A 19,158-nucleotide genomic window follows, 5' to 3' on the forward strand; every position below is an offset into this window, starting at 1 on the left:
AAAAAAACACTTGGATCCCATGACCTCTAACACTGGGCGATCGAGACGACGGCGTGCGACGAGCCAGAATTCCCCTCGGCGCACCCTCGCACCTACAGCGTACGGCGCGGGATAGGCTTGTTGTTTATACGGAACATCATGGTAACGGCGTAGACAATCGCATGACTTGGCATGGATCGTCCCTAAATTGTTATCGCACTAAAAGGCGAAATGCTGCCACTCGGCCAGTCGCACTCTGCCACCAGCCTATTCTTGGACTTACTAGGAGACGACGAAGCTAGAGGGACGTGTGAGAGACGGACTCGTTTCGAGAGCTCACAACTCGGTACCCAGACAACTGCGTTTATTAGGTTTTATTTTAAGGTAATTGACCTGCCCGAATCGTTTTACATTGACTGGTATTTCTTCAGGATGGGGTAGATGTTCTCAAACGCCTTGTAGATGTCCTCCCGGAGCTTGGCTCCTGCGAATGGCACATTGTACAGAAACGTTAGTAGCTTTCACGTGGCAGCGGCAGATAGTTTTTTTTAATCTTTCCATAAACGTTGACCCAAATTACACCAGAACGTAAACTTTATACCCTTATAAACTGCTTGAAAGCGTGAGCCCGTCCTTACTTTGTGCTCGAAAAATTAAAAGAGTAATTCTGCTCATTTCAATGCACCTTTTGCAGGAGCAGAACGCAAAATTCAGATTCTAAGATTCTTGGTTCACTGAGCTGGTATGCGTGTTGCGCTTATAAAAGCCAACTGCCTGTTCTTATATGCATATCTGGCACACACACCATGGTAGGAATCGAAAGTATAAGAGGACATCCGTTAAAAAGCATCAATTGCAACTATACCATAAAAGTGACCTGTAGAGCATAACTTTTAAATTTGCGGCAGAAACCAGGCCGTAACACTCCCTCAACAAGTACTTCAGTAGCGGCGATTGGAATTAAAAAAAAAACAGCACTCTAAGATAATGACAGCAACGCCAGCCTAATATTCCTCCTGTAACGCTTATCAAGTGCGCAGCTAACAAGCGATAATAACTGTGACTATAGGTGGAACCCTGCTCTGAGAAGCAATACAATCCACAAGGACGTGAAGAACTAAGACAATAGACACACATAAGCGAATAGCCCGATGTACACTAAATGTAGTACAATAATGTCTTGCAGTGTCACTCACGTCCTTGTCGATAGTACTGCGTCACCACGCTGTGTTCAACCATGTCAAATAACCAACTGACCCACTTTTTTAGGGGATTCGCTTTTAGAGGATTTAAGGTATTTGCAGCTGAATGCTTGTGCCTAATCAAGTTGCCCTGTTTTGCCTTTTACTTGTCTGACGAGCTGCGCTGCGCCTGCCAGGACCGAACGCGGACATCCGGCTGACACTTCGCTGATTGCGGCTGCTATCGCTTGCTGCCAGCGGCACGTGCTTCTTGCTGGCTTCGCTCACAGCACAAGGGAGCCTGCCACGGATCGCAGCGCCACCCGCAACGTCATCAGCAGGGCATCGAACTGGAAACCAGCGGGATTTGCAGCTGAATGCTTGTGCCTAATCAAGTTGCTCTGTTATGTCTTTTAGGTGAGTGTACTATACGTCGATTCGCTCTTGTAAACTGGTCTAGGTGCAGGTCCCCAACCACGTGTGTATTTGTTGTGCCCTTTTGAAATACGTCACGGGTGTTGACCTTTCAACATACCGTGCTCGAATTGGTTGTTTTTTTTCCTTGTGGCAAAGTAGCCGAGACGTGTTGTCTGATATGGCTTCGTGTAGGGAAACCAGCCCGTAAGCTCTGTATGACAGGCCGATTAGAGATGGTGTTGTTCTACATTGCTCACTTGCTGCTTTGTTCGGGGGACATTGAAACAAACCGGGGCCCTGACAAGCCTGACCAACTTCTCACTGAAGTTAAGGAATTGGCGGCCTCGAAACGAAAAATTGCAGAAAGATGTGACAGGGAAGGTAAAGGACATTCAATTAAGTGTCACTGAAATAAAGCGACGCCTTTCCAAACTTGAAGAACGATCGGATGCCATGATTGATCTTCGTAAATCGGTTGAACATATGGGACTACTTGAGAATTCTCAAGCTAAGCTAAACAGTGTAAAGTCCAAACAAACACAACAGGCTAACATGGCTGTTGATGAACTTAATAACCGTGTGCGTTGCAATAATTAGATTTTCAAAGGCATTCCTGAGACTTCTTCAGAAACTTGGAAGGAAACTGAAGCGCTTGTCAAATAATTTGTGATAAAGAATTCGGGTTTACTAACAGGTGAAACTTGAACGTGCCCACAGGTCAGGTGAACGTAAGTAGGAGTCAATTAGACCTATCATTGTAAAGTTTCTGAACTTCAAACATAAAACCAACGTCCTCACAAACACCTTCACACTGAAGAACCTAGCACTGCCTGTATGGATCGAAGATTTTTCGCCCAGGGTGAAACAAATTAGAAAAAAAGGTCCTAGATTTTCCACGAGAAAACAAAAAACCACAAGACAGGTATAAACTACTGTTCAATAAGCTCGTTCTTAACAAAACATTGGACTTAGTCGGTTCATTGAATAATCAGGTTCGTGCCCTTCTGAGGGCTGATAGCCCCGATAGGGCGCGCTGACCCGAACAGCAAAGCTGTGGTGGACCTTTATCAATCTTGGTATCAAACTTCAGGAGCCTATTCCACAAACAGGACCATTTTTTTGCTTTCTTCGAAACGTGTTCTGCTGATATTGTTCTAGGAACGGAGACATGGTTATCTATTGGCGTGTCACATAGCGACCTGTCTATGTCCAAGAACTTTACAATATCTAGAAAAGAGATAACGGTATCACGAGGTGGTGAAGTGTTAATCTCTACAAGAAAAAAATATGGACGCACATGTCATCGTAACTAACACGTGCATAGAAATTTGGTTGGTTGCACTTCGCCTCTTTGCAGCTGTAAATTGTGCTATCGGGGCCTGTTACCGCCCGCCAGATTCAACCGAAGACTTTCCAAACAACCTAAATGAGTCAGCGAATACCGTAGAGACGAAATTTCCGAGGTCCACAATTCTATTGGCTGGCGATATTAATTATCGCAATATTGACTGGCATGCATGTAAGGCTCTCGGTGGCACAAAAGAACGAGTGTCCAAATTTTCTTGATGTACTTTTTTGTTTGACTTAAGCCAAATGGTTTCCGTACCCACGCGTCGCGAATCGATTTTGGACCTCGTGCTCAGTACTTATCCAAACATGTTTATCAATATGTTAGAAGGCATTAGCGATCACAAAATCCTGCACTCTGAATTCGAGATATTGAGAGAAAAATCACGTAACGCAAAGAAAACCATACTTGACTACGGGCGAGCAGATAATAACGTTATGTCAAGGCTATTTATACTCTTTCTTTTCCATTCATTTCTTAAGCTGTCTTAGCGACCATGATGCAAACAAAAACAGACCGTTGAACCACGACAAACTTATCTTACTAAGAAAAAAGTACATACCTAAGAAAACTATAGCCGCGTCAACACAAAGCACATGCTTCACGACTCATGTCGAACGTTGCATAAATAAAAATAAACAATTATGCTCGTGAGCAAAACTGACGGCGTCTTAGGATGATTGGAAGCGTTACCGTGAACATGCGCAGTTATGTAAAACTCAAATCGAAACGCCAAAAGACAAATTTTAACGCAATGATATCTGAAACATGCTAAAAAGCAATAGCAAAGAATTTTGGAAAGTTGTCAATCGAAATTACAGTTTGAAATCCCAAATATCAATAGCCAAAGATGGCAAACTCTTTTCCTGGTCAGACGCCGCATTAAAATTCGGTAATTTCTTTAGCTCTGTCTTTAGTGATGAAATCCCGTTATCATCTACAGTACCTATTATTTCTTCAAGTTCTCATATGCAAGATATATATATATATATATATATATCACTCCCGAAGGTATCGAAACAGCCATTGATCGCCTTCCTGCAAATTCTGCACCTGGACCCGACGACATATGCCCTAAGCTACTTAAGATAGCAAAGCCACAAGTAAGTCACTTGTTAAGTGCTGTGTTTCAACAATCTCTCGACACAGGCTGTGTACCCGATGACTGGAAGGTAGCCCGTGTAATCCCTATATTTAAATTGGATGACCGCTATAACCCAACTAACTACAGGTCAATCTCACTCCCTAGTATCGGCAGCAAACTGCTCGAGCACAACATTTCATTTGCAGTCATGAAGCACTTGGGGGAATATAACCTTTTTTTTTCTAACCAGCATGGCTTCCTGCGCGGTTGACCTTCCGAAACGCAATAATTTGAGTTAATTACCGACATTCATACTGCTGTACATAAGTGGCAGATTGACGCTGTTTTTGTGGACTTTAAAAAAAGCCTTCGACAAGGTCCCTCACGCTCGGCTAATAAAAAAGCTTACCAGTCTTAACTTGAACACTCACGTAATCAATTGGATAACTGAGTTCCTAACTTACCGCTATCAAACCGTTGTAGTTAACGAGAATAATTCCCCATTAGCGCACATGAAATCGGGAGTGCCTCAGGTATCCGTGCTTGGACCGATTCTCTTTGTAATATACACTAATGATATCGCTAATTTCATGACTTCTACCGTAAGGTTATTCGCTGATGACTGCGTGATATATAGAGAGGTAACTAACACTGAAGATGCTAGTAACTTGCGCAACGATCTAAACAGGTTAGATAAATGGTATGAGGACTGGCAGATAGAAGTCAACGTAAACAAAACAAAAGCTGCTTCTTTCACTACCAATTTGCGCCCAATAACGCATCACTACACACTGAACAACAAGCCAGTTGAACATGTATCAAACTTTATGTATGTCGGTGTTCATTTAGCGTCTCATTTATCATGAAACTTACATAAGGCACTATAACTAGCAGCACATGTAAAACACTCAGATTCATTAGGCGTAACTTGCATTTCGCCAACTCTGCTACTAAACTTTTAGCTAAAAATACACTAGTACGCCCTAAACTTGATTATGACTCACAGATATGGAGCCCTCACCAGGCATACCTTATAAATAAACTCGAATCTTTTCAGAACAGAAGTGCCCGTCTCATAACAAAGAATTACTCTCGGACATCTAGCATTACTGAAATAAAGATGTCCCTAAACTTGCCTTTTCTGCAATCGCGCAGACTACTGTCACTTTTGTTTCTCTTTCAGAAAGTCTATCACAACGGTTCCCATCTGTCTGTACTTATCAAACTTGCCCACTGAATATTTGCTTGACTAGACCAAGAATCCAAATTGCAACCTTTCTTCGCCCGCCCAAACATGTACTTATATTCACGTTTAGTCCTCACTGTTGATCATTGGAATCAACTACCGGGTGATATTGTCGTATAACAAAAACCATGAAGAATTCACTGGCAAATTAAAGCTTCAACTTGGCACCTGAAAGACTTTGTACAATTGTCTCAGATTTGTTATGTGCTTATATTGATTCGTTAAAAACAGTAAATAACACGCACAAATCCATTCACTTGACTACTCTTTTAGGATGTGAATGTATCAGCCGGGCCACGTTCAATGAAACCCACACGCATGTCAGGACAGTAGTGAACGCCTGTGTTTATTGTTGTCAGTCTTTTATACCAAAACGAGGGAAAGGGGGAGGGGTTTAGCAGATAGTAAAGAAAGGCACGTGTAGTTCAACAAAGATAGGTGGCTTGCGCTCTTGGGCCTGATACGATACATCTTCCCCTTCAACGTCGTTGACTTATCTGCTGAAAGTTTTGATCGTATCCCAGACGTTCCAGATGACGTGTTTGACGCTGCGACCTTAGCTGCGGTAGAACTGGCTGCAACGGTGGTTGCGGACAACTTGGCACTACCATGGGCGAGCCGGACGTGGGAGATTCTACAGAGGCAGGTACCTGCTCTTCGTCGTAATCTTCGTCGGCGGTGTTCTCAAAAGGCTCGCTCGTTGCCAAGAGGTGCTGCCAATTGCGGCGCAGGATGTTCCGGTCTTCTGTTCGCACATGGAAGGAACGAGGCCCCGCTGATCCAAGAACCTTGTCTTTTCTTGTCCATGTCTTTCCCCTTATGCGAACGGAGTCGTTGCTCCTGAGGTCGGGAAGTACACGTCTGTTGTGTTTGCTCTGCCTGTGCTTCCTTACTCGCGTGGAAACCAGGGGTCCGAAGTCTGGTATGGGGGTCCGCAGGCGTCTTCCTTGCAGCAGCTCCGCTGGTGATCGCCCATCCTCCAGTGGACTTGTTCTGTAATTCAGGACGCCAAGCCAAAAGTTCTCATTCGCCGCTTTTGTCTTTTTCAAGATGCGCTTAATTATCTGCACACCTTTCTCGGCAAGGCCCTTTGACTGAGGGTACTCTGGACTGGATGTGACGTGCTTGAAATCGACTTGCTGAGCAAATAGCCTGAACTCACTACTGGCAAACTGGGGCCCATTGTCTGTGCAAACTTCGATTGGTATGCCATAACGGGAAAATATGGCTCCCAATTTTTGTATCACGGAGCTGGCCGTTGTACTGGGCAATAGTTCAACTTCCGGGAAGTTCGACATTGCGTCATAGGCACAGAGATAATGCTGGCCACCATACTGAAACAAGTCGACACCCACGCGATACCAAGCTTGTGTCGGTGTTGGACGCATGATGAGTGGTTCTGGCGGCTGCTTATAAGCATAAGTCTGGCATACTGAACACTTGCGAACTAGTGTTTCTATATCAGAATTTAGATTGGGCCAGTATACCAACTGCCTTGCTCTGGCTTTTCATTTTCCGATGCCGAGATGCCCTGCATGAACTCGCTTTAGTATGTCCAATTGCATGCTACTTGGCACTACGACCTTCGTTCTTTTTAGAAGGATCCCTTTGACCACTGAGAGTTCGGAAGCCACCGCCTTGAGCGGACCTTCCATGGCACACCCATTCGCAAGCTTGTGAAGTACCTGCTGAAGGTATACGTCACGTTCGGTCTCACTTGCAAGCCTTGAGATGGTTTTTTCACTCACGAGTGCCGATACTACTGTGACTCCATGAACTTCGACGTCACTTGTGGGAGAGGCAGCGCCGTCTTCAGAAGCAGGTGCCCGGGAAAGCATGTCGGCCACAGCCATATGTTTACCGGGAACAAAAGTCAAGGTGTAATCACATTTCAATAACCGCAAAAAGAAACGCTGTACTCTTGGCGTCATGTCAGCAAGGGACTTTTTTGATATGTCAAGCTGTGGGCGATGGTCGCTCTCAAGAATTAAAGGGTGATCTTATACGAAGTGATAAAACTTTTCGCATCCAAAAACTAACGCCAGAGATTCTTTTTCTATTTGTGAATAACTTTGTTCGGATTCGTTAAGAGCTCTTGAAGCGTAAGCCACAGGTCTCCAGGCGCTCCCGTGACGTTGCATCAGCGCCGAACCGACACCGTACTGCGAGGCATCCGCCGTTATTTTCGTTTCTCTGCCTGGTTCAAAAATTGCTAGAAGTGGCAATTCGCTAAGCTCTCAGCATATAGCCTGCCAGTCGTTTTCATGATTCGGTGTGCAGTCAAAAACACCATTTTGCTTCAACAGCGAACGCAAAGTAGAAGTGCGCTGGGATAGTGACGGCACATATTTGCAAAAGTAGTTGACGACGCCTAAGAGCCTCTGTACCGCTTGTTTGTCTCGTGGTGCCGGCATTTTCAGCAGAGCTTCGACCAAAGCAGGGTCAGGGCGTATGCCCCTGCTGCTGATAATGTCACCAAGAAACGAAACTTCTTCAACGCCGAACAAGCACTTTGACGCGTTGAATGTCAGTCCTGCTTTTGCTGCTGCTAGTAGTGCGTTTCTGAGCCTGCCATCGTGTTCTTTTCGGGTAGCACCCCAAATGAGCACGTCCCCGACATATACACGCACGCCAGGCAAACCATCAAATACCTCATTGAGCGCTTTTTGAAAAACTTCGCTTGCCGATGAAATGCCAAAAGGCAGTCGAAGAAACCGATAACGGCCAAAGGGAGCTGCGAAGGTGCATACTTTGGAAGACTGCTCATCCAGTAGTATCTGATGGAATTTGGCGTTAGCGTCAAGTCGAAAAAACATCTTCGCTCCTGCCAACTCTGCTTCTATGTCTTCACGGCGCGGCATCTCGTAATTTTCTCTCTTAAGGAATTCATTAATTTTTCTCGAGTCCATGCATACCCGCAACCTGCTGTCCTTTTTAAGCACGATGACCAGTGGGCTTACCCAATCTGTCGGGCTGCTGACTTTTTGAATAATGCCTTCCGCTTCCATTAGCTGTAGTTCAGCGCGCAGACGTTCTCGTAGCGCCAAAGGCACTCGTCTGGCTGGCTGGATGACGGGCACATCACCCTCGCGAAGGGTGATCCTGTACTCGCGTTGTACACGGCCTGTTCCTTGAAAAAGCTGTGGAAATTCATCGACGATCGCGGAGGGGCTGTTGTTTGTTACGGCATCAACGTTCCGTTTGATCAGCCCCAGGTCCTCCGCGGCTTTCAGAACCAGGAGGGTGCCGTGGTCTTTCTTAATCACGAAGAAGTCTGTGCAGACTCTCCGGTCACAAATGGTCACGTGCGACTAAAATGTGCCAAGCTGTTTGATGATGCCACCGTTATACAATCCTAGAACCGCGTTACTTGCTTTCACTGGACAGGCTTGTATTTGCCGGTAAAGCGACAGCGGCATCAAGTTTGCTTGGGACCCTGTGTCGATCTTGAAGTTGATGTCCCTGCCTGCAATATTCGCTTTCATGATCCACTCCCGGTCACTGCTAATGTTTCCGATGGTGACGTCCAAAACATCAAAGTCGTCGTTTTGGTATGGCTTCTGCCTCACGTCCTTTACCTCGCAGATGGCTGCGCTTGATTGGCAGCATGGCGCAAAATGGTTACGCCCCTTGCACAAGTAGCAAGTTTTCCCGTAGGCTCTACAGCGCCGTGCGGCATGGGACCGGCTGCAGCGGAAACATTTGAAGCTTCGGCTCGACGATGCTGCAAGGACGTGAAGCTCTCCGTCAGTCTTCCGCCAGAGCGAGTTCTCACGTGCTGATGTTTCCGCCGCCTTACATAAAGCCACGGCTTTGTCCAACGTAAGGCCCTTGTCCCTGAGCAATTTCTCCCGGAGCTTCGGCGAGTTTGTACCGAACACAATTTGGTCACGCACCATCTCGTCCATCATCGTTCCATACTGCACGTAGGAACTGTTCGAAGGGTTCAGCTTCGCTCTGAAGTCGAGAACGGAAGACGTAACGCTCATGAATTGTGCTCTCTTGCTCGACGTAGTATTTCTCGAGCTTGGCCACCACCGTGCCATAGTCCTGCTTGTCTTCGCCTTCATCGAACGTAAGGTTGTTGTAGACTTCCAGCGCCTCGTCACCAGCCACGCTGAAGAAAAGGGCCGTCTTTGCTGCCTCTGACCTCGGTTTTTCAGTGCACTCCGTGGCTGCCAAAAAGAAATCAAATTTTTGCCGGAAGAGCTTCCACGCTCTTCCCCCGTTGGTCGAGAGGCCCAGAGGCTCCGGTGGCTTGATGTACTCCATGCTTGCGATGTTTTGAAGGCTGTGGTGTGGGCACTTGTTACGGTGCTTCCTTCATCGTCGAGCAGGAAAGGCTCCAGTATCCCACTTCTGACACCATGTATCAGCCGGGTCACGTTCCATGAAACCCACACGCATGTCAGGACAGTAGTGAACGCCTGTGTTTATTGTTGTGAGTCTTTTATACCAAAATAAAGGGGAGGGGTTTAGTAGATAGTAAAGAAAGGCACGTGTAGTTCAACAAAGATAGGTGGCTTGCGCTCTTGGGCCTGATACGATACAGTGAATGCTCAGCCTTGTTAGCTTATTCTGTTAGGCTTTCCTTTTTTAGTTTGTAAGGTTTGTCTTTATAGTAGCTTACGTTTGTTTCTATTTATATTGTCACGTGCAACAGAAGGCCTTCAGAGCAAGAAGTACTGCACCGGCAGAGACGAGTACTAGCCAGGAAGATGGCTGACCCCCAAAACGAAAAACCTCTTCTTCTCTCCTTGCCTGAATACTGGCTCGCGCTCGCCGCAGCTCGAGACCTCGTGGCATTTTCCCCCTGTGAAAAAAAACGGGCATCGTCCCGATGCTAGCGCTAGTCGACGTAGGTAGAGGGAAAGAAAAAAAGGGAATGAACATAAAGTAAGCACAAGGGGGGGGGGGGCGGTGAGGGAGAGAAAAATAAAGTACATCATAAAGTTGAGACGCTGTCGCACTATCGCGCGAAATAAGGTTTGAGTAGTAAAACGTGCACAATCTCCGAGTGGTGCCTTCGACGCTGGGGTGACATGGCACTATCCGGGAGAACCTCGTAGTTCACGTCACTAACGCGACGCAGCACTTTGTAGGGTCCAAAGTAGCGACTGAGCAGTTTCTCTGACAACCCCTGGCGGCGCACCGGCGTCCACACCCAAACTTGATCGCCCGGGTGGTATTCCACTTGGCGATGGCGAAGATTGTAGCGACGTGCATCTACACTCTGCTGTTGCGTGATGTGTAGGCGTGCCCATTGGCGAGCTTCTTCGGCGTACTGCGTAAATTGCTCAGCGTCAGGGGTGAGCAGCGCGTCGTAATCGTGTGGAATCATCGCATCCAGGATGGTCTGAACCTCACGTCCATAGACAAGACGAAACGGCGTGAATCGCGTCGTCTCCTGGATGGCAGAGTTGTACGCAAATGTTACGTACGGTAGAACCTGATCCCACGTCTTGTGTTGTACATCGGCGTACATGGATAACATGTCGGCGATGGTTTTGTTCAATCGTTCCGTCAACCCGTTGGTCTGCGGATGATATGCAGTGGTCTTGCGATGGCTCGTGTAGCTTAGCTTGAATGCGTCGTCAATCAGCTGGGCCGTGAAAGCTGTGCCTCTGTCAGTGATCACGTAAGACGGGGCTCCATGTCGAAGAACGATCTGGTCTATAAAGAACTGGGCAACATCGGCAGCCGTAGCGCGTGGTAGAGCCCTTGTCTCGGCGTATCTGGTTAAGTAATCTGTGGCGACTACGATCCACTTGTTGCCGGCTGATGATAGTGGAAAAGGCCCGAGTAAATCCATGCCTATTTGATCGAATGGTGCCCTGGGTGGTGCGATCGGTTGCAGCAGCCCCGCGGGCTTCAGTGGCGGGGATTTGCGGCGTTGACATTCCCGACAACTCTTGACGTAGCGCTTTACAGATGTAGAAAGTTTGGGCCAGTAGTACGCCTGTTGAACTCTGGCGAGAGTTCGGGAGGAGCCTAAGTGACCAGATGTGGGCTCGTCATGGCAGGCAAGAAGAATGTCGTCGCGCATGTCAGCAGGTATGACGAGAAGGTAGGGTTTGCCGTTGCTGTTCGAATTTTTCTTATACGGACACCTCTTCGAAGGCAGAAGGACGAGAGACTGCGAGAAAGGCGTCGAGGTATGGGAGAGTTGCGTCCTTCGAGGTTCTCGATGATTGCGCGGATTTCGGCATCCTCGCGCTGTCGTGCAATCAGGTCCGTTGCGGTGAGGGCCCCGAGGAATCCACTGTCATCCTCAGCGGCCGGATCACAAACATCGGTGGGTGCACGCGACAACGAATCCGCATCTTCGTGCTTGCGGCCTGATCTGTATACAATGGTCAGATCGAATTCTTGCAGACGAAGGCTCCATCGTGCGAGTCGACCAGCGGGGTCTCGTATATTGGTCAACCAGCACAATGAATGGTGGTCGGTCACTACTTTGAAGGGGCGACCGTAGAGGTAAGGCCGAAACTTCATGGTCGCCCATACCACTGCAAGGCACTCTTTTTCTGATGTGGAATAGTTTGCTTCTGCGCGTGAAAGAGTACGGCTGGCGTAAGCTATCACGCGCTCTGTGCCCTCTTGGTGTTGGACCAGGATGGCGCCAAGACCCACGTTGCTGGCGTCGGTATGGACTTCAGTATGAGCGTCCTCGTCAAAGTGAGCAAGAACTGGTGGTGTCTGCAAACGCTCCCGCAGCTCGGTGAAAGCCGCGTCCTGCTCTTCATTCCAGACAAATGGTACATCTTCTCGTGTGAGGCGAGTCAGAGGTTCGGCAATCCTAGAAACATTGGCGATGAAGCGGCGATAGTATGCGCAGAGCCCCAGAAAGCGACGGACTGCTTTCTTGTCACGGGGAACAGGAAACGAGGCTACGGCGGTGGTCTTGTCAGGGTCAGGCCGAACGCCATCCGCGCTCACAACATGGCCGAGAAACTTAAGTTCTTTGTAACCGAAGTGGCATTTCTCTGGCTTCAGCGTGAGGTTAGCGGCACGGAGGGCGTCCAGCACAGTCTTCAGACGATTCAGGTGTTCCTCAAAGGTCGCCGAAAATACGACGACGTCATCAAGATAAACGAGGCAAGTATGCCACTTCAAACCAGTGAGAACAGTGTCCATCATTCTCTGGAATGTCGCAGGTGCAGAACACAAGCCGAAAGGGAGCACTTTGAATTCATACAGGCCATCCGGCGTAACAAAGGCCGTTTTCTCGCGATCTCGTTCATCAACTTCAATCTGCCAGTATCCGCTTTTCAAGTCTATAGATGAAAAATACTTGGCGCGTCGCAGTCTGTCGAGTGAATCATCGATGCGGGGCAGTGGATAGACGTCTTTTTTAGTCACGCTGTTTAGCCGCCTGTAGTCAACGCAGAAACGTAGTGTTCCGTCCTTCTTCTTCACGAGGACGACCGGCGATGACCAGGGACTTTTGGAAGGCTGTATAACATCGTCCTGAAGCATCTCTTCGACTTGCGTATGTATCGCGTCCCGTTCTTTGGCCGAAACTCGGTAAGGCTGTTGTTTTATGGGCGAGACGTCGGTATATGTAATGATTCGGTGTTTCGTGATGGGCGTCTGACGCACCTTAGAGGACGAGGCGAAACATTCTTGGAATTGAAGCAGCAATTCATGCAGCGCTATTTGTTGTTCCTCCGGTAGAGTCGAATTAATGTCTACTTTGCCTAGTGATGCCGTCGCAGCCCCCGGTGTCGATTGAAGAGCATTGTCCAGTGATGCAGACGTAAAACATTCAGCAGTCTCTGTTATGGGGTAGGCGAGAGCGATGGCAGTGCGACGAAAAAGGTGACGGTGCTCATTACTAAAATCCGTCACAAGCAGCGTAGAACGTCCGTCACGAAGCGTGACCAGGCTGCGAGCGGCGCAGAGACCTAGTGTGAGCAAGAGCGACATGTTGCCTTCAGCGACTGCCTCACCATCACGTAACTTGTCCCACACGACATCAACGAGGACACACGAACGGGGGGGGGGGGGGGTAACGCGACGTTGTCGGCATAAACGCGAAACGTGCTGAGATGGCTGTCGTCGGTTTTGTCTGCTGCTCTCTCTGTCGAGAAGGTCACGGTGCGCTCCCGCAGGTCGATAATAGCGCCATATTCCCGTAGAAAGTCGATTCCCAGGATGATGTCTCGGGAACATTCGCTAAGTACAAGGCAACTGGAGAGAAACGTACGTCCACGAATGCCAACTCGGAGTGTGCATATACCAAGTGGGGTGACTACATGTCCGCCGGCAGTACGAATTTGTGTTCCGTACCAAGGCGTAACTACTTTCTTCAGGTGTGTCGCTAGTTTTTGGCTCACGATCGAGTAATCAGCCCCTGTGTCCAATAACGCACTGACTTCATGGTGACCGTCGAGCACCACAGGTATATCCAAAGACAGTCGGCTTCCGAGTTCAGTTATTGTCGTCGAGTCACTGCCGGTACCTGGTCGCGTCGCTGAGAGGCCTTGCTCGCGTCGATTATCAGCGGCGTCGCCCCCGAAGGTCGCTGTCTTTAGGTTTCCCGTCTAGGGCTTGGCGAACGCCCCTGCGCCGCCACTGGGGAGCTCCGGGAATTTGGGGAAAATCGTCTCGGCGACGGTGACCGTGACTGCCGTCGCAAGGGCAGTGGCATGCGCTGTTGAGACAGGTATTCCTCAATGGCTCTTGGTCTTTCACCGAATCTTGGCCTTGGAGAGTCGACGGCAAAACCCTGAAGTCCAAGGCGGCGATACGGGCATTCACGGTATACATGTCCGGCTTCGCCACAGTGATAGCACAGCGGTCGCCTGTCCGGTGTGCGCCAGACATCCGATTTTCTTTGAAGTGGTTGGCGGTTCTCCAAGTGCTGGATCGGTTGCACTGATGGAAGTGTATCGTGAGGTGTGGGGCGGACGAAGCGCGGAGAAGCAGGAGTATACCTGCTCGCAGCTTCCGCGTATGATGCGCGCCGAAGCTCCGTCGGCACAGGTGGTGTGACCTCCCTGGCAAGCGGGACTTGCAGAGCATGCTGCACCTCGTTCCTGATGAGGCTAGATATAGATCCCGCAGTAGGTTGAGGCGGGCAGTGGATTCTTTGCAGCTCGTCGCGTACCACTGATCGGATGAGGTCGCAGAGGGAGTCGATGTTGATGTGGATCTTTTTCGTACTTGATTGATGTATTTCTTTTAGGTGTGTATACTACTCCCCCCTATGTCATGCCCTCGAGCCTTTAGGGTACATGAATAAACAACACATTATGGGAATCAAATTGCACTGACAGCGCGGCTCGAGAGTTACCCCTCTATTCCCGAACATTCCTCCACTGTGTGCCCCTCTTCAGTGAACATACTTGACACCCACTGGGGCAGCTATGTATGCTCCACTGGGAATGTGCCGCTCTACATGACGCAAAAGATCCTTAAGTTTATTTGATGCTGAGCGGAATCGAACCCACGTCGCAAGGGTTCGTCAAGGACAGCAAGCCGACTCTTTAGCAGGCTGCCGTACAAATGCACTCGGTATGTGCCGCTCTTCAATGAGCACCTCGCCAACTTGGGCCACTGCGCATGTGCCACCGGGTGTGCGGCAAGCGAGGGAACGATTCTCCGAGTTTGCAGGAACACCACGCTTCTCGTCTCGGACGCCATGCACGGACTTCTCCGCAGCGCCACTATCGCGCAGTGTGTCCCGACCAGGGGCGTAGCCATAGGGGGGGGGGGGGGGGGCTGATGGGGCTTCAGCCTCCCCCCCCCCCCCGAAATTTTTTCGTGCTGGCATGCACCGCCGACCTAAACTACCACCGACGCCGGGAATCATTCTGGATTCTGTCTACATTGTCTTGTTCACGCTCGAAAAAACATTTCGGCACAAACATTGTCAACTCGGGCTGGATTTTGTGGCAACGCCCTTGCACCTGGAGTCACGTAACGCAAGGAGCCCATGCGAGCACAAACTTTCAAGGGCTTTCCGATAGCGAGCGGGCGCGTTGCGGCATCTCGCCGCGGCCGCAGAATCTACGGAGCGCATGGATTTCAATTACGAAACTTTATGGGTATAAAGTTCTCAAAAACTTCTGACGCGAAAGGTGCACTGACATTTCCGAAGGTGTGTTTTAGTTTTTCAATTCTGGAACTTTATTGGGTTACTGCTCTTATAAACTAGGGCCAACATGCGTGCACTGGAGCTCTCGTATCCAAGCCGTTCCAGAAATGAAAGCACGCGCTCGCAATCTTCCACACACACGAAAATACTAAATATCACCGTGACTGTGACCTAGTGCTGATAATTTTCGCCAAACATTTTCAGGAAGCGTGCCCAATGTGATCGATCAGCTGAACCAGGGCAGGCAAAGTAAAGTACGAGAAAACACGAGAAAGTAAATGGCCTATTATTTAGGAAATTCTTTTTGTGGGCGACGAGGTCTGGCTCTCCGTGGCCACAGGGACCGTGGCCCCATGGATTTAAGCATAGCCCCCGCTGAAAACAGAGGTATTTTCAAAGCGCTTCTTCGCATGCGAGCTGATTGTGGTGATACATATCTGAAGAACCATTTGGAAAGTTGCCCCCGCAATGCCTCGTATTTAAGCCCAGATACACAAAACCAAATTATAGATATGTGTGGAGAAATTATCAAAGAAAGCCTATTTGCAAAAGCAGGCTGCTTCTCCATACTTCCTGACGAAACGACGGACATCGATGGAATCGAACAGCCTATATACTGTTTGTGCAAGGTTCCTAAACAAGGATGCCAACGACATCGAGGGAGTGTTTTAGGTTTTAGCACAGGAATAGATGCCCTCTCTCATTGCGACTGCAGGTTCTATGTAAATGTGTACAAACTGCTGCAGATTCTAGTCACCCTTCGAGTGACCACTGCCAGCGCAGAGAGAATATTTTTAACAAGAGTTTACTAAAAACTACTTGCGCTCTACAATGTCTGCGAAACGCATGGTTAGGCTAGCTCTTCTATACACCCACAGAGACGTCGGCATCAACGAGTCCGAAGTCATTGACCGCTTCGCTCAACTTCCCCGCCGAGAGAAGTTTGTCCTTTAGATAGCGAAGCCACAAAAATCAATGCAAGTAAAAAGCTCTGTTCCTTCAGGTCCATAAACTCGTAATTATGAAAACGTATGACTGTTCGTGAGCTTTTAAAACCACAGAAATTTTTGCCGTTTATGCTAGCAGTTAGCATCATGATCCAAATTATCATGTGAATACGAAAATTACGAGGACATCAATAACCAATTTTGACCGACCTTGCTCATTGAAAGCCCGGCCTACGCGGCGTTTGCCAAAAACACACTCGGATACTGGGCAGTTCAACTTGCCGCGTCGTCTGTGGCTTTCGTTTGTCCTTTTCTTTCCTTTTTAGCTACCTGATTTTATTTCTTTTTTGAAACGAAGCAATACCCTCCTTTAATTGGGGTGCAGAATAATTGTTGCCGCTGTGCAAGCAGTTAAATTACACATTTTCGTACTGATTTCGGCATTATTCCTCCATTATTCTACCCACATGGCGCTGTCGCGACCGCCGCATGGCCCAAGTACATATCACGATTTCTGCGATCATAGTTTTGTTCTTACCTAGATCATCTGTCTTTGTGTGCGGAATGTTTACAATCTGTGACTGCGCAACATGTTTATTTGTCTTGTTTGACGCAATATATACAATGACGTTTGCTTAAATACGTAGATTTATTGGAGACTTAGACGTATATTTGAATATCTTGTTGCGAGGTTTTGTGTATACAAGCAGTGAACTTTGTTTCCAGCGACTCTTTTTTGCCCTTTAGCAAGTTTTATCTTCGCATTTCTAGTGTATATGTTGCAGAACTCCTACTTTTTATTTGTACTAACTGTTGCGAGTATAATCTCGCTGTAATTACAATACAGGACCCGTAACAGCTGCTCCTGCGCAATCTATTGCAACGAGGGACAGCGTCATGTAGGTTTTTCCCTGGCTGTTGCATATGTGAAAAAAATGTAAACAAGGTTTTTGAATGACAAAGATCCATCAAAATATTTGTCCTCAACTTATTCATTTCATGGCGTTTACGTTTTTCATGTCAGCTGCATGCACTGCTTAGCTGGTTTCGAACTGATATAGTTCTAAAGTTCGTGTGATAACTTTTTTACTTAATAAATAGACAAAAAAAACGCGGCAGCATTGATATCAGGTATTTCTGCCACAGTTTTAGGGACATACGATTATATTCTTTTATGAAAAAATACATATTTTACTTGTCAGTGCGTAGCGTTCAATACTTCATTTGCAGCATCTAATATACAATGGCATTGGCAATGCAGTTATTATGCATGTATTTTTTGATCCCTCGACAAATTCTATAAGGAGGAGGCCGCACTGCAACCTGCGCCCCCCCCCCCCCCCCCGAACAAAATATCTGGCTATGCCACTGGTCCCGATAGAAGCGCCAGAGAGAAGCCTGGCTACCGCATGACGTGTTTCTAAACGTTCGCATGCACCGGCGCGCCATGCATTTCGTAGGCCACGCGCAGGCTTCGCGGCGGCGGCGCTAAGTAGCACCGAGTGTTCTTATGAAAGTCCCGAATGAGGACCCGCTGCAGTACACGCCTCGTTACATAACTCGTTATGACGGTTGCAATACATTATGTGGCTGTATTGTTACAATGTTTAAAGCATCGCCATCGACTATCACCGTGAGAGAGGTTCTGCAGAATTTTTTTGGTCCTATTAACGCACACATCCACGTTACGGAAGCATATACGGTAGTTGTGTGCGGTAGAAACGTCGGGCATACTTCCACAAGAACACTGCCGGATCTATCTAACGTACCTGTATAGAAAGTTCGAGGTACACGTCGGACTTACGTTTAACCACAGCCTTGTTAAGGCTTACCACCAGTTAGCTGAAACCTCTTGTACATTCACACTTGCAAGTATACTACCATTCACTACTATGTGTCCGGGCATCTGAAGAGCTTGTAAATGGTAAGCTTGTTTCATTACCTACAGTAGCATGACAATGACCGTAAGGAAAGAAGGCAACATCATTTTACCGGATACAAGCACGGTGTTGTGTTCGCTGAGGGAAACAAATAAGATACATCAACAGAAATTGAAAGCAAAGGAAACATAGAAACGCACTTCAAGTAATACATCCGAACAAATTAATATGTAGGTGGTCTAAAGGTGATGCATACTTAATAAATGATGGAAATAATTGAGAAGTTATCGGTCCCGAGAATTCGCTCAGAAACTGCTGCCCCTACGCGAGAACCATAGCTATTCTGGAGTAAAATCATTCTGAATAATATTCACATTCACTGTTGTGTCTTTGTAGAGACTGCAATAAATGTGTTTTATTCCTGATACATTCCAAATAAATCAATATTCTACGACAGCGAATTTTGAATATTTGCACACTCCTACTGTTAATTAGTTGCTAACAGTCGCGTTGCCTTATATGACGTTGTACACAGGTGGCCCGCGTTCATATGCGTGCAAGACGTGCGCAGTCCACAGAAACGTGCCACAGGCTGCTCCACCTATGATGCTGTAGGAAGACCTGACGGCGCTGCTCTACGTTGGGTATATCTGTACTTTAACTTGGATAACATTTCTAGTGCCAGCGAACGAGGACAGAATGTAGTCGTTAAAAACAATGAGCTAACTTCAATAATTTAGTCGCAGAAAAAACCACCTTTATACATCATGCCAATATTGCCGCACCTTATCAATACGTCAAACTGAGGTTTCGAAAAAGGCCGTTTCTTTTCTAACAGGGCGATAAACGGGGCGCTTACACAGCTTTGACCGGTCCGACTGATAGCCTGTGCCTCCACAATTACGCGCACATCTTTGTCTCTGTGGCTGGCCTTAACCACACAATCACCAAACAAAGGAGTGCTGCCTCATTCA

General features: G+C 47.7%; 1 protein-coding gene across 1 annotated transcript in view; it reads right to left on the reverse strand.

Annotated features, from left to right (window-relative positions):
- Positions 1 to 338: 338 nt before the first annotated feature.
- Positions 339 to 19,158, reverse strand: part of LOC119437534 (TATA-box-binding protein-like) — a 195,870-nt gene continuing 177,050 nt past the window's right edge. Inside the window, exon 7 of the mRNA XM_037704539.2 lies at positions 339 to 463. Coding sequence (XP_037560467.1) covers positions 387 to 463 — 77 coding nt within the window. The 3' untranslated portion in view covers positions 339 to 386. The remainder of the gene's footprint in view (positions 464 to 19,158) is intronic.

This window comes from Dermacentor silvarum, chromosome 1, assembly GCF_013339745.2.
Source record: "Dermacentor silvarum isolate Dsil-2018 chromosome 1, BIME_Dsil_1.4, whole genome shotgun sequence".
Lineage (NCBI taxonomy): Eukaryota > Metazoa > Arthropoda > Arachnida > Ixodida > Ixodidae > Dermacentor > Dermacentor silvarum.